This window comes from Artemia sp. Qi Xiang Cuo, chromosome 15 (genome assembly GCF_049724085.1).
Source record: "Artemia sp. Qi Xiang Cuo chromosome 15, ASM4972408v1, whole genome shotgun sequence".
NCBI classification, from domain to species: domain Eukaryota; kingdom Metazoa; phylum Arthropoda; class Branchiopoda; order Anostraca; family Artemiidae; genus Artemia; species Artemia sp. Qi Xiang Cuo.
This window is the reverse complement of record NC_142808.1, coordinates 29,880,182-29,895,322: the sequence shown is the minus strand read 5'-3', so window position 1 is coordinate 29,895,322 and position 15,141 is coordinate 29,880,182. Positions and strand designations below refer to the sequence as shown.

Genomic DNA, 15,141 nt, shown 5'->3' with positions numbered 1-15,141 from the left:
TCGCCAATTCGGTATTAACAAACCCTATTTTTACAGAACCGTTGTGGTAAGCGCGGGCATCCCATTATAATATTTGGTGCCATCATGGGCTATCCCCTCCAGTAAGTGGTGTAGCACCATTTTTGCACCGATAAGTGGTGACACCCGTACCTTACCAAACGAATAATTCCGAGTCCTTCCGTTACCTTTACTGTACTCCTTAGAACAAAGTCCATCGATCGGATCCATATAAATGGGGATAGGCTCTGAATGAACCAGGCAACCTAGATCCTAAAGCAATAATTTTGGCCTGTCCTATGCTGGTCCGGCTTGTTTAAATTTGACAGTGTCGGCAAGAAAATTTAAATAATAACACTAATACTATTATATGTACTGAAATCAAAACTATTTTAAAATCACGAGATTAACCTCCCACAGCGATATATACTTAAGGCATACCACCATGCCACTAAATATTATAAAATTATACAGGTTAACAATATTTATATAGTTGTGGCTTCAACGACGCTTAACATTGCTACATCTATACTAAAACTTTTCCTCGAACCTCCTGTCTTGAAATAAGCAAATTGAATTGCTAGGTGGTTCTGCTCTTGAAGCGGCACACATCAAGTAGCCCTTAGAGGTCAATTATTAGGCTTCTTGACGGGTCCGATTAATTTTTTTGGCTTCAAATTTAGGTTCTCTCTCACTAGTGGGTCGTGGGGGATACCTAGGGACTGAATGAACTCTGATCAATGTCGTCACTTAAAACAGCTGCCTATAATTATCCATTCTATATGAATGTCGGGGATGAAATACAGGAAAGACGCACCACTCAATACTAATTCTACACTAACGCAGGCTTGATTAATGATTTTAAATACCATTAAACATAAACATTGATGAAAATTTTACATAATTGTTTTTTAATATATACTTATTCGTCTGATCATCTTTCGAAAATGTTCAATTTTCCGCTTCCTGATTGCGATTGATCATGCTAATCATTTACGTGCTTTAGGAAACCAAATGGACGAATTATTTTCTGTTTTTGGAAGTATTTTACGGAGCTCACCTAATGAAACAAGAATTAGATGTATCAATTTCCTTACAAAATTATTTGATTTAAAGGTAAGAATAGCTTATGTGAACGTAATTATGACTGAGTCACCTCTGATCAGTGGGTTGCTTTATTAAGGCACATAAAAAAACGGATGCTGAGATCCTTGAAAAAAGGAGGTTGGCCTTATATTTATTCTTCGGGCAAAAAGCTAGATAAGACCTTGGCATTTCCCTTTTCGCTACTTTCAATACAGGTACCAGTTTTCCAGCCGAGTTTTTCCCAAAACGCAAAAAAAAACAACAAAAAACAGGCAAATACAGTATTGGGAACAATATTACCTAAGAACCATCCCAGTCACCGAAAGGCAGGAACGAGAACGATGAAAGACATTAACAGTCAATACAATGCCTTTTGTAGTTGAAAACGTTATTTTGGTTTAGCACATCAGTCGTGGATGAAAACCCGCTAATATTTTCACGACTTTTGCCGAAACTTTTAGCCGAATAAACGAGCAAAAGTTATGTAACCGTCTTTTAAATGTAAAGTTTAGGAATCTAAAATAAATTGTGGAAAAACTGATTTTGACATATTAAAACAGTATCTAGAAATCAGTATTCCTTCATTGTAAATTTTGAAGATTGTTAAAGGAATAAAAATCAAATATTATACTTTTCGGTGTTATGTTTGAGAAGGTGGAAATTTGGCTATTAAAATAATATTTCTTGGTAATTATTGGGTTAACCTAAGGGTATTTGGCACAAGGTTAGCTAAGTCTTGATTTGTTGTTTCATTTATGCTACTGATAAAAATTGTTATACACTGCTAAAAAAAAGTTAATGATGTACCGATTCATGGACTTTCACTATCATTTCATTATGAAGTTACTATTTTTACTTAACAGAGCTCTAAATCGACAGTCGTGCATAGAGGCCTAGGATTTATGACGTTGGGCTCTTAGACATACTAAAATGTAGAAAAATGATTTTCAAGGTGCTATCGCATATATATATATATATATATATATATATATATATATATATATATATATATATATATATATATATATATATATATATATATATATATATATATATATATATATATATGTGTGTATGTATGTATTGAATTCGTGTCCCCAGATCTCAGAAAATCCCTTTTGAAATTCCTTATTTCGAATCCCGATAGCAGCTGAAAAAATGAATAAGCAACACAGACTCACTTTAGCTTTTGAACTGTGTTTATGAAGACTGAATAACTAGTAATTCGGATTTAATTGATTATTCTGCAAGGGTGAGCAGGTAAAACTAGTTGCGTAAATTTGTTTTTGTCTTTTGTAAGTTCAGCTAATTATGTTACTTGTGAAGGGTGCTTTGTGCGAAAGAATCTGCCTGACGGATTATTAATGCTTCGAGAGTTTGAGCTGCAAAAACACAATAACTAATTTTGAATTTTACGAGGGTCAGCAGGTGAAATTGTTTGCGCAATTGACTTTTTCTGAAAATGAAATCGACTATATTATCTGCTAAAGGTGAATTGTATGAAAGAACTCTTCTGACAAATTATTAACGCTTTGCGAATTTTGGACTTGTGAATGATTTACATCATTAGTAGCATTGACCCATTAGGTGCGTTCGTTTATGCCATCCGTTGCTCTTAGTTCTATTAAGATATCCTCGGTTTTGCTCTTATATTGCGTTTTTTCGCTGTTCTAAAAACGTCGTTTTAACTGAAAAAAACACCTTATAAGCCTTAGCCAGGAAGACTTTTGAGCACAGATAGAATTTCAATCAGCCAGATAGTATTTCAGCTGCATCGAAAATGGAAAGGATACTTCTGGATGCATCAAAGACAACCAAATGCAACCAAAGACAAAAATCATACAACCAAAGATAATCCCATGCATGAGATGTACAAAATTTAACAAATGAATGTACTGGCTGGTTTTTGGTTCTTGCATGGTTTTCTTGGCGCTCAAAACTAAAACTAAAGTAGTGAAACGGAGTATGATGTTCAGTTCGTCATTTTAAAGAACAACGAACTAAGGACGACATTTCGAAGAACGGCGTATAAGCGCAAAGTTAAACCGAGGTTTTACAAATGAATAGCTTATTAATAATGCCGGGGATGGGATTTTGATAGAACAGCGAAAACGAACGCAGCAATTGAATGCATCGCAAACATGTGAGTGCAACAAAACCGGTGATTTAGTCTTTTATCTCCAACCTTAAAAAAACGGAACAACTCTAGCAATCTTTATAAAATAGGGGAAAATACCAAATTTTAGGCACATATTAAATAAAATCAAAATCTGGTGACGTATTTCCGAGAAAAAATGCACTGCGGCTGCGCTGCATCCTGGGAGAAGTTTTCAAAAATAAAAACTAGAAAGACATTTGAATCAATGATGCAGCTGCGTGGTATCTTTTGTCGTGATATTTTAGATTTTCTTTTTAGTTTTTAGCTTTAATTTTAACTTTTTAAACTTAATTTAGGTTTCCTTTAATGTGATAGCCCTTCCGCCTTTTTGTAATTTTTCATGAATTCGCGTTTGCTATTTTAAATATTGTAAAGTTTTACTTCGTTTTTCAATTTGTTTCAGAAACACATAACTAGTCTAGAGATTTATGATTAATCAGCCGTTGGAAATAGCTAAGATTAAAATGATTAACTTTGTCGTAAATCTTAATTTTTTTCAATTAATAATTGTTTCCAGAAAATAATAACCACTTGATATTATACTTATTTTCCGTTTCCTGTATTTGATGCAAATATGTTTTTTTTTTCTTTTCCGTAAATTGTTGTTTCGTTTGACTTGTTGGAGGTTTTTTTTGCAATTTTATGCTGCTATATTTTACACTCTTCAATTTTGTTTAAAAAAAAAAGAAATCAGCTACTCCTTGAAAGCTTTGATTAGTGCGAGCAAACCGTAAATTAAGTTGTTATAACCTTTGAACATCAATTTCAGCTTGCTGACGTCTGTTTTAACATTTGCAAACACGGCCAACTTCCAGAGCTATTTAGGCCTCCTATAAAAGATGTTCAGGATGTTTTTCTTCGTAAAGAATTGATGTATTTCGTTTCTAAGCTTAAAAGAATGCATTGGCGCTTTTCGCCTGCCGATCCGTTGAAATTTAGCCTAATACGGCTAGTCATTATGCTTAGATTTAATTGGTTTGACAAACTATTCAAACGGTGATGATTAAGTACGTGTAAACGGTTCATAATAACATGTTTTACACTTAATTATTGTTGACGGGTAATGCAATGCCAAAAATTGGCAATGATGTTCTTGAATATTGAAAAGTTTTCGTAGTTTGCCCTTCGTACCGATGTTTGGACGAGAAATGTCTCTTTACTTTGCTTTATCCTTTTTCTTTACTCTGGGACTAAAACTCAAAAAAAGAGAAAAGATGACAAAAGATCAATGGAGGCTGTAAAATTTAACCTTATAGCTGGGGAGTTTCACAGTTCATTTATTTTTCGGCTATTTACTAGGGTCAAATTGAGTCAAACGATTTTCTTCAATTAATGGAATCCTGGTTCAAGAAACTGGAAAGAAAGCCTTTTGAAACTATTATCAATATTTGTAAGCAGCCCTTTCAAGAGCTTCGTCAACCAGCTTTAAAACTCCTCAGTGTCCTGATAGAGCAGCCTTGGTGTCAACATCTCGCGAACTCGCAGCCTGGTGCGTATCTAATCTTACGACTTCTCTGCTTTCATTCCAATCTTTTTGCGATTTCTTTTTGTCGCAACATTTGAGGTGCTATTAGTCTTAACGATTGTATAATTACCAGCTACATTAATGATTATTACATATTGTAGAATACATTCTCCTTGTATAACGTTACCACGTAATGAAGTGGTAACGTTATACGTAACGTGTAACGTAACCTCATTCTTGTCCTCGGCAAGTGGAATGTCAGTAAATGGAAAAATCAAAAGCATGCACCTCGCGGCCATTACCAGCACTGAAGCTAGATATAGTGAACAATACACATGTCTAGACAGTATGATGAAACTAAAAAACATCTGTTACCAAGGTTCTCGGTGCGTATAAAAGGTCCTCCCATTTCCGTTGGTTAAGTAGTTCATTGTATATTTCTCAGTAGCTCGAGCAACTTTGAAAAAATGGTGCGAACCTGTATTCTTTATGACTTCGAAAGCAAAAATAAAGGGAGCGAGTCGGCGAAGTGGTTCGCTACTGGCCCATCTCACGGGTATTGCTTATGACTTGACTGAGTGGCGGATCCAGGATTTCTGAAAGGGGAGTTTGGATTAAATTTTGGCAAATACGGAAATTTCCAAGTTCATTGTCAGTTTTTGATCAAACTTTGTTTTGTCCGGGGCATGTTTGGAGCCAGAGAGAGAGGAGGGGCGGGGGTATGGCCCATCACTAGATCCACCAATGACCTTGCTTGCATAATTTGCTCTAGCTTAATTATTAAGCTTTAATATGTCAAAGCAAAAGACTTTTGCATATGCCAAAACAAATGATTTTAGTCATGCGCAATCCTAGGATTTTCTAAAAATATCTTTTGAAGAATCCGCGCTTATTAGCAATGACCTGGGCATAAAGCAGGTAGTTCGAGAAGCAATTGAAATCAGACTTAAGATTAATAATAATATTTCCTTAAATAGGGACTTGGGGAAATATTCACTAAATGCTCTATACATAAATTTAATTAGAAACGGTCTTACAAGATATTTAAAAGAAACTAGTAGATGTTAACACAGAACCAGTCACAAAAACACCTTTGAAGTTACCTGCAAAAAAGGTAAGATTAGCAATAAAAACGTGTTTTTAATTATTCTTCTCTCATTTCAATGAATCGCCTTGTTTTACCTCACTTTCTTTATCAGTCCTGGTTGAAGTTCGCTGAAGTAAGGATACTTGGACTGTTTAAAAAAAAATCATTTTAGTTTTATTGGTCGCAAGTTGTTGCAAATCTTTCTTCTTTCATATATTTTTGTTTTGCAGAGGACGGCCCTTGGATATAGGGCCGAAATATTCATCCATTCAAATTAGAATTCCGCTGTTTTACGAAAAGAATTCCCTATTCTTCTTCTTTTTTTGATGTTTGTGACGGAAAGGCAGTGTGATCTTCGTCGCTATTTTCTTTTTTGTAGAACGGGAGGGGTTGAGTTTTTTTATTCTTTACATTCAGTTGTCGTTTTGGCAGTAATGGCATAATTAGCTTCGCTTTCTAAGAAAATTGACCTCGCATAGGCTTTGAGCGGTAGCTAACAGAATTTTATAATGCCCCTTTCTGCTTTTGAATATTTTTCTCTAATCCACGTGTAGAGCTGGCACCGTTATTTGGCATTTCAAGGATTTACAACAGTTCTCAGTTTTAAGGATTTAAATCCTCTTGCTTTACCCACAAGGTGCGTAGAAAGAATAAAGTTTTGTTGCTAACGCTATGAAAGATCCTCATGACCTCCAGAGAAAGTTGTGCAATTGGCCTAATTTTTTTCCTAGTCATTGATAAATATAATATTGCCACTTCTATTTTTTTATAAGAGTAGGGTTTTCTATCATTCCAAAAGTGGGATTTCGTGCGACAATGAATTTTGTTTCAAAGCGAGAAGGAAATTCATGGACAATGACCATCTGGGGTCCTCGTGTTATTTTTTCCTTTAAACCTACCTTCTCTCCTATCAGAGATGTCATACTAAAAATTAATAGTTTTCTTCTTTCTACCAAAGACGCATGAGAGATAAATTTAAAGACAAACACACATTTTAGTGGTAGATCCAAAATTTTACGGGGCTTTAGGCTAAAAAGTCCTGTCCTAGAATATTCATCCAGTTTGTTTACCAGCAAATAAATAAAATGGTATTTCTTGCTGCTGAGTTATAATCTTAGACCTTTTACGGCCCAATTTCTAAAATATTTCTATAATGCACTTCCTAATCAAATGTCATCACGTTATGGTATTGTTTAAATAAAACTTATTTTTACTTTGATTATGCTTATATATTCATTCGTTGTTTTCTTCCCATCCTCAAACCGATGTTATCTTTACCTTTTGCATTATTACAGCCAGACCAATTATCTTCCTTTTTCTTTTTTATCTCTTCAACGTTGCATTCTTCCTTATCCCCTAGACGCTCGATTTGTCTTATTGTTTTTCCTGTCCTCCAGGTTGTGAATATCGATGCCACAAGCGCGCTACCCATGAAAAAATCTAATATCGCTTATTTTTCTCTGGTTTAAATATTCTCCGGAGTAGCTGCATCATGGTCCGGCTTTGTCTACTGGTTGAGATAGGAGACGATCGTACTATCTAAATATGTGTTTTGTGATGTAGTGTCACCAATCCCCAAGTAGCTGAGTTAACTAGAGCCAACCAAAGCAGTATCTTGAAGGCAGTACAACCCTAGTTATCTCTTTGTCCCTAATGACAGTAATGTGAATGCATTTACTGGTATCTTCTTATTCTTTGGGTCCTTCTCAAGTAAGACACACCGTGACACGTTTTTACTAATAAAAACAGGAAAAAGCCTATGGCTTTTTCATAATTGGAATAGTAAGACACGACCTGGCTATAACCTTCGATTATGACGTCATTGGTCAATCTTTAACATGAAAAATGCAGTTTTCGTAAAAAATTGATTATATTTAAAAAAAAACTTGTTTTAATTACAAAAGGTTTTGAACCCATTAATTTTCTTTAAAATTAGCCATTGAACAACTCTTTACGATTTTCCACTGCCAAGCTATCTTTGAAAAAAAAGAAAAAAAAAAGATGCCGTTTAAGCAGAATGCTGTAGTAGCTGCCACTTTTCTTGACTTTAAAGCCAATATATTTCCCTTGCTGTTCAAGCCAAGAGACAGAAATTGTCCTATTTAGGGGTTTCGGACTAGGCAGTTTTAATGGTGTACTTTTTATTTTGATCTTACTCAATTTTTAGGAGTTATGGGCTATTATATTTCTTAACATTGGACGTGATCGTCTCTTACTAGGTTGCCAGCTACTGCTGCAACCCGGATAATATATAAAATTTAAAAAATTGAAACCTCGTTTTTAAAATGAACTAAAAAGTGAAAAATATTTTTTTTCTTGAGAATCGCACTTTAAGTGAAAAAAAGGGACGCAAAATGAACTGGGCCGTACTTAGATTAATCAAATTTATCTGAGATGTAAATACGTAAATGAAAAAAGTCGGTGACTTGAGGAAAACGAGTTAAAAAGATGAAGTTACGTAAAGCCCAATTCTTTTGGCGTCCCCCGTTTTCTCGTATATTCATAGGTTCTCGAAAAAAAATTCTACTTTTTAGCTTATTTTGAAAGCGTATTCTGTTTAATTCTATATTTTCTATTTTTGACTTTATAGTCTTCTGACCTTATTGTCATGAAATTGTGTTTATTCGTATGCAACAATGTATATGTGTCATATTTCTAACTACTATGTCCTCTCGGTTTCCAATTGGAACCAGTTTGATTTTGAGTTCTATTTTGAGTTCCAGGTCAAACCAGCCTGAAAGTAGGACACATCTAGACCCAACACAGACAAACATGAATATATTAACAAACACAAACGTAGACAAACCAATGACGAACAATAGAACCTGAAAGAAGAGAGACTAAACCAAAATAACTATCTATAATCTTTTGTTTCAAGGCCGGTAATTCTGCATTCTTCCCATTTTTTATTTGATCCTCGTTGCAAGGTATCTTTCCTGTAGACTTCCCTGTTTAAGAAAAGACATGTCCTATCTATGATTCGAACCTAAATTACTACGGTCACAGACAACTTTTCTTACCGCTACTGTATCAAATCTTTTATAATAATGTTTGTCTTGTGCTTTTTACTGTGCCCAATCATCGGTTTTCTGTTAGTTTAGTAATAATTCTGAATTAAAGGATAAAAAGTTTGAAGAAATGTTTTGTTCTTGCACTGTCATCAGAAGTGGTCGAAAAATGGCTCACAAATTTGACGTGTAATTGTTACAAACAAACAAAAAAGCTGTTGAGTTGAGAAAAACGAGTTAATAATTATAACTTAATAATAGAAAAAAACAAAGAAAAAGGTAGAGATATGCTGTTGTTTTTTGTTTTTGGTATTTCCTATTTTCCTACAAGTCAATTTTTTCAATAGTTTTACAAATTAATTCTCCAGGAAATCTATTTTGAATTAAAATATCTTCGATGAAAATTAAATTACTCCGTATAATTTTGGCATATTAGTTTCAGAATCCTATAAAATAGTTAATTAATGAGTTGGTAGAACCTGAATTGTCAATAAAAGCCCAGCAATATTGTTAGGGTGTCATATTAGAACTCAACTGTGTAAAAAAACGGAGGGGCTGGGCCCTGGGTCTGCAACCCACACCTGGGACCTCGAGGCCAGCCCCCGGAGAAAATATCATTGGAATTGAAACATCAGTATTGAGCCTTATGCTGGACCCCCTTTTGATGACGACTACTGCGCTGTCAAGGTCAAGGCTTATGAATGCAGAACACCACTTTAAATTTGGTTTTTGGAATATCCGCCCTATGTCTCAAGCCTCAAAGACGGAACAAGTTCTTAAAACAATGCAAGATTTCTCCTTTATGGAGCCAGAAAATGGCGCCTGAACCAGGAACTAGAGAGAAAAATACTCGCTTTCTATGTCTAAGATGAATCCTCAACATCTATGGAGAATCTTACACTACTCAATGAAGTGCCTCATCGACAGCACAAACGATCGCGCTGCAGAGGCAAACCCAGAAACACCATGTGAAAAACATCAGGCCGATCTGGATAACCTGTACACGTAAAATCGAACCTCAGTAGGAGGACATTCTGGCAGCAGCAAACCATTGGCAGGATTGGCGGCTCCTTGATGGCCTGGGTGCCTCTAGTGGCACAGATTGATCTAGGCCTTTTTTTGTCACCCCACTGGAGTTTATTTTGAACTTGCACGAAAGAGCAACTATTGTTTTTCAGTATTATGAGCTTCTGTTTTTTTGTTTTTTTTCGTTTGTGTTGCGTTTTTTCATCTCTTTATGTTGTTTTCTTGTATGTTTTAGCTTTTAGTCTTGTTGCTCTCTTTTTCCATTGAAAAGCCTTCTGGAGGTAAAGCTGGGATATTTGAGCTTTTATTACCATAACCGAAACCTGTTATAACTATATAGGCTTAACACTATAAGATTAACCTTAACATATAGGATTAACACTTAACACTATAAAGGAATTTCAATAGTTTTAGTCATAAATATATAAAGAGTTGTAGGTAATTGGCTGGGATTGCTTGCACGGGGCGTCGGCTCATGTTGATATATTACAATTAGAAGAAAGCCGTCCGTTCTATTTTCTATTGGTTTTTAGCTTGAATCTAGACAAGAGCGAATCACGTAAAGCCATTCTGACTATCCTGCTTATCCGACAAATAATCAGAGCTAGGTGTATTTGGTCTATGGATGTGTTCTTACTACGACTTTTGCTTGTTGTGGTTTGTAGAAAAAAGTTGTTTTTGTAAACCATTTCATTTCTATAGCTTATCCCCATGTTTCGCGATAGTGCTTATTTTGAAGAATAGTGTCAGAATTTATCTTCTTTTAATCTAATAACTCCTTTTAAATCTTCTTTATCTGTCATGTCACCAGTCCTTATTTTTCTCGCTATCGGTTCTTTTTTTTACCTTTCAATTTGGTATCGTCTGTTGTTGACCCTCTTTGATTTTCGGCTCATTTTGGATAGTGTCTTAGCACGTTCTTCGCTGCTATAAACAATGCCTTCTGGAGTAAGCTCTGCCAAGTTTAATAAATCCCCTGGGTCTGCGATGCAAACATTAATTATATCCCTTCCTTTAAATATTTTTCCTCAACTTCAGTGATGTCATCAATCCTTATATTCCCTGCTGTCTGTTCCCTTTCCTGATCCTTTGATTCGGTACCGCCTGTAGTAAATCCTCTTTGTTTATTCGCTTATTCTGGATAGTCTCTCCTGTAGATCTCCTTGGTTTTCAAGATGGCGAACGGTAAACCTCCAGTTTACATATCGATTGGTGTCTTAGAATTTGAATTCTCAAGCATTCTGGCCTCTTTTCTGTGTCGTCATCTATTTCTTTACATAAAAAATTATCTAGATAATTTATTTTCATTTAAATTAGGATTCGCCTAATATTCTACGATAACTTGTTCGATACAATCACCACTGAAAAAAAAAAAAACAACAACAAAAAACAACAAAAAAACAATAACAAACAGACAAATCAGTGCTGCAATGTTACTGTCCTTGCCGTACAAAATGGGGAACTGAAGACCTCCAGTCAGATATCCTCGAAACTGATGATTTCAATTATGTACTCACTATGTCAATCGGAAATCACTTTTGAGGGGTTTCGGCTCTTACAGTATACTTTTGAGGGGTTTCGGCCTTACTTACAGTTCGCTACCACGAACTGTTTGATTCTACAACTATTTCTTCGACTTATAAATGACTGTTCGGTCGAATCCGAAATGAATTATTATTTTCAAAATAGTGTTACATGAGAAATATTTGTCATTAGACAAATATTTAAATAGAAGATTCTTAAATTTCGAGTATTAAGGAGTATAATTTGCTCTTTATTAGGCTGCTGCAATTATGAAAAATAACCAAATAACTGCTTTCGAGTAAAAATAAAAAACCTAGTAGTGGAACAAGCTATAAAAATTCTAAGAGCATGATTACTTTTTAGCTAAGATATTTCGGGTGAAGGCTAAGAATATTGGAGCTAAGATTTTTTCATATTTTGGCTATGGAATAGATTATGAGAAAGATAGGAAAAATAATAACTATGGGTAACATTGAATCTGTTCAAGCAGTTCCTGGTTCGTTTTTAGCGGAACCTAAATATAGATTAATAATTTTTCTTGTCGTGTCTGTTGTATTACTCATACCTTCGTGACATATCACAAGTCGTGACCGATTATCCTTTCTTTCTGTATAAAATGTTTAAAGCTCGTTCTTAAATTTAAAGATGCCGCTTCGGAGTTTTGGAAAGCTGCTGCAATGCCCGTATAATTTGATTTAATTTAGTTCAAATTACTGTCCACCATTACCAAAGAACTTGCCTTGATATCGAATTTACGGCTGGAAGTACTTCTGGAAGGCTTTTTTTGAGAGGGGACTCAGTTGCTCTGTTATGGTCCTATTATTGTCAGGAATAGTGACTCAGTAGTGTCCTTTAAGTACAGTTTTAATCGTTGGAAAGTTGCCCGGTGTTAGATAATGTAAGGTAAATATGTACAGATAGGAGCAGGGTTTCCAGTTCAAAATGTCGAGCAAGTGATTTTCCTTTTGTTCATCGATACACAATCTCAGAATAATTTGAAAATTTTTGGCTGAAACGCCGTACACGAACCCTTAAGAGATGCTACTATCTTTGCTTAGCTCTCGAATGGTTCCGAAAGTGTTAGAACGAAACGTGTTTGCTACCTTTTTTACAGCTTCTTTTGTTTTTGAATTTAGGATGTTCCCAAAAGTTGCCTTCTTCTGTCATTTCCGCTCTTGAATTAATACCATCTGTAAACAGTCATCAAAGTTACAGCATTTCGGCTACACCTTAATTTCAACTTTACGATAGTCTATTTGAAAGTATTTTCGTCACTTGGAAATAACTTGATTTTCACGCTTTGTTTGAAATCTTTGATGCTCAACAGACACGGTGAACAGAGCTTCACCCTTATGTCTCTGGAAGCTGGTAGCCAAGTCAGACCGTGTTCCAAGCTGACTTTGCCTGTCTGATTTGATTAGGCTATTGAAAAATTAGATCAAATGGTTGCAGCGTCAGTAATTAGTGCTTAAAAAAATTCTCTTTTTGATAGCTCGTATATATGATTTTAATGTCGGCTATTACGTTTTATCAAACAGGTCGTGGTAACGAACAAGTGAGGAACGACTCGGCTCAGTAGTGACCGAAACACTAAAAAACAGAATTTTGATAACAATTGATACATCAAAAAAATTGGTTTTTTATGCTGATCCCAAATGTGTAAAGTTCACTAAGTTTAATCTTACCCATAAAAAACTACGAGCCTGCAAAAATTTACCTGATTTATGAAAAAGGGCGGAAACACCCCCAAAAAGTCAAGCTATTTTGAATTTTTGGGAAAATCACACCATCAGATTCAGAATATCAGAGAACTCTACTGTAGAGGTTTCAAGCCCTGTATACAAAAATGTGGAATTTGTATTTTTTACCAGAAGAATGATCACGGATGCATGTTAATTTTTTTTTTCCCAGGGGCGATCGCATTGAACAAGTGATCCAGAAGATAGAAATAGGGCTCATTTGATAGAAAATCAAAAGTTTTAGCGCCCTTTTTAAGTTACCAAAAAAATTGGAGGGCAACTAGCCCCTTTTCCCCCCAAGTCATCCGATCAAAGTTTTGAGATACCCATTTGATTCAACAGGGTTTAAGGTCCAATAAATATGCCTTTGGGCATGACATAACCCCCTATTGTCCCTGGGGAAAGGACTGCCAGTTGTGCAATTTGCCCATTGTTCTCGTGCGGTATTTGTTATTGTGAAATTTATGGATTTTTTGTATTTTTTTTTGGGGGGGGGGGGGTATTTTCTGTGAAGGAGGGAAGGATTTCCCACGGGGAGCAAAGTTTCGTGGTGTATCCGGGGTAAATTTCACACGGGAGGGAGAGAAGGGACTTTCCTGGTCTGATTTGAAAACGGGCAGGATTTTTTTTTCAACTGAAAGTAAGGAGTAACACTAAAACTTAAAATGAACAGAAATTATTCAGTATATGAGGGGGACTGCCCCTTTCTTGACCCTCATTTTTTACGTTAAAGTTTGATTTTTTGTCACAGTTCTATATGAAAGGCTTGAATTTTAATGAATTATATTTTTAAAGAACTTAGACTTTACCTTAAAGAGTGAGGGTTAAGGAAGGAGTAGCCATTCCCCCACCCTCATATACAGAATAACTTTCCGATCAAATAAAATACTTCGCTTAAACAAAACGTAAGAAAAAAAAAACACACAAATCTTATCGAACTTTGCTTCAATGTGAGTTTCCTTTGTTTTTTTTGTTTTTTTCGTTTTTCGTATAGCATGTGTGTGTGTTTTAATGTGTTTTATTTAAACTATTTTGTTTTTTTTCCCCTCGTCGATGGGAAGCCGGGAAGCCGGAATATTAAGGCTTTTATTATTATTTTTGTATAAACAAGTTTTTATTTTATTTTCCCAATCTTGTTAAAAATTGTAGGTTCAATTGTAAATGGAAAAGCACTGATCTATGAAACTGTTTAGTCATCATGCGCCTAAGGCATCTTCCAGCAATACATATTGGAACTCCTTGCATGGTTCTGGCTTCTTTAAGGGGATGTATCTATGAAGCCTCTATTAAATGATCAATTTGCGTAATTTACTTCCCCTGTCCATTGGAAAGGGGCTATATTTCGGTGAAAATCAAACACTTTTATTTTGAACTTGTATATTGTAATTATATTATGAACATACTACAAATCAATTACATATTACGGTGCTATGTCTTATATTTGTCGTTTTGTCTAGGTCTTCCCGAATTTTTGATGGATAAAGCAGTTGAACCCAACCAAGAATGTAGGAATACTAAGTACGATATCGTTGCTAAATTATCACGTTCCCCATCTGCAAAACAGATTTTTGGTGAAGGATTATCAAAGTTATTTCAAGAACATTTTCGAGAGGGACCGTACTTTTTCAGAAGCCAGGCTGAAGTTGCTATGGAAAGTCGTCAGTGATAATTCCTTCTCCTTTCTCTTATTTTTGTAATATATAAAATATTCAATTGGTTCGTTTTTGCATTTTAATGAAACAAGCAGTAGAATAATTTTATTTAAATGCACAAAAACTGGTTACTATATTTAAACCCCGCGCACATAGCCGTTGTTTGATTTCGTGGATTTTAAGAAATAATCGTTTGATAATTTATTTAGTTATCGCCCATTCTACAAAGAGTCTTAGGGGAGAGCTGGAGAACTGATGAAGAGGGTATGAATGGTATCATCGATTCTCCTTTCTCCTTTAAAGTTCACTATATCTCCTTTAAACACTTCACTTCAAGGAGGTGTTCTTACGATTGATGCTCTGGTCATTTGTTTTCTAAGGAGAACAGAAACAAAGAAA

The 15,141-nt window shown here is 35.1% G+C and overlaps 1 protein-coding gene across 2 annotated transcripts in view; it reads left to right on the top strand.

Moving 5' to 3' along the window:
• LOC148943532 (26S proteasome non-ATPase regulatory subunit 5-like) overlaps positions 1 to 14,808 on the top strand; it is a 49,470-nt gene extending 34,662 nt beyond the window's left edge. Inside the window, exons 6-8 of one of the 2 annotated variants that reach the window (XM_089101005.1) lie at positions 1,004 to 1,113; positions 4,541 to 4,730; positions 14,548 to 14,808. In XM_089101005.1, the coding sequence (XP_088957131.1) occupies positions 1,004 to 1,113; positions 4,541 to 4,730; positions 14,548 to 14,756 (509 nt within the window). In that variant the 3' untranslated portion in view covers positions 14,757 to 14,808. The remainder of the gene's footprint in view (positions 1 to 1,003; positions 1,114 to 4,540; positions 4,731 to 14,547) is intronic. The other variant, XM_089101006.1, reaches the window with a different exon arrangement.
• Positions 14,809 to 15,141: the final 333 nt, after the last annotated feature.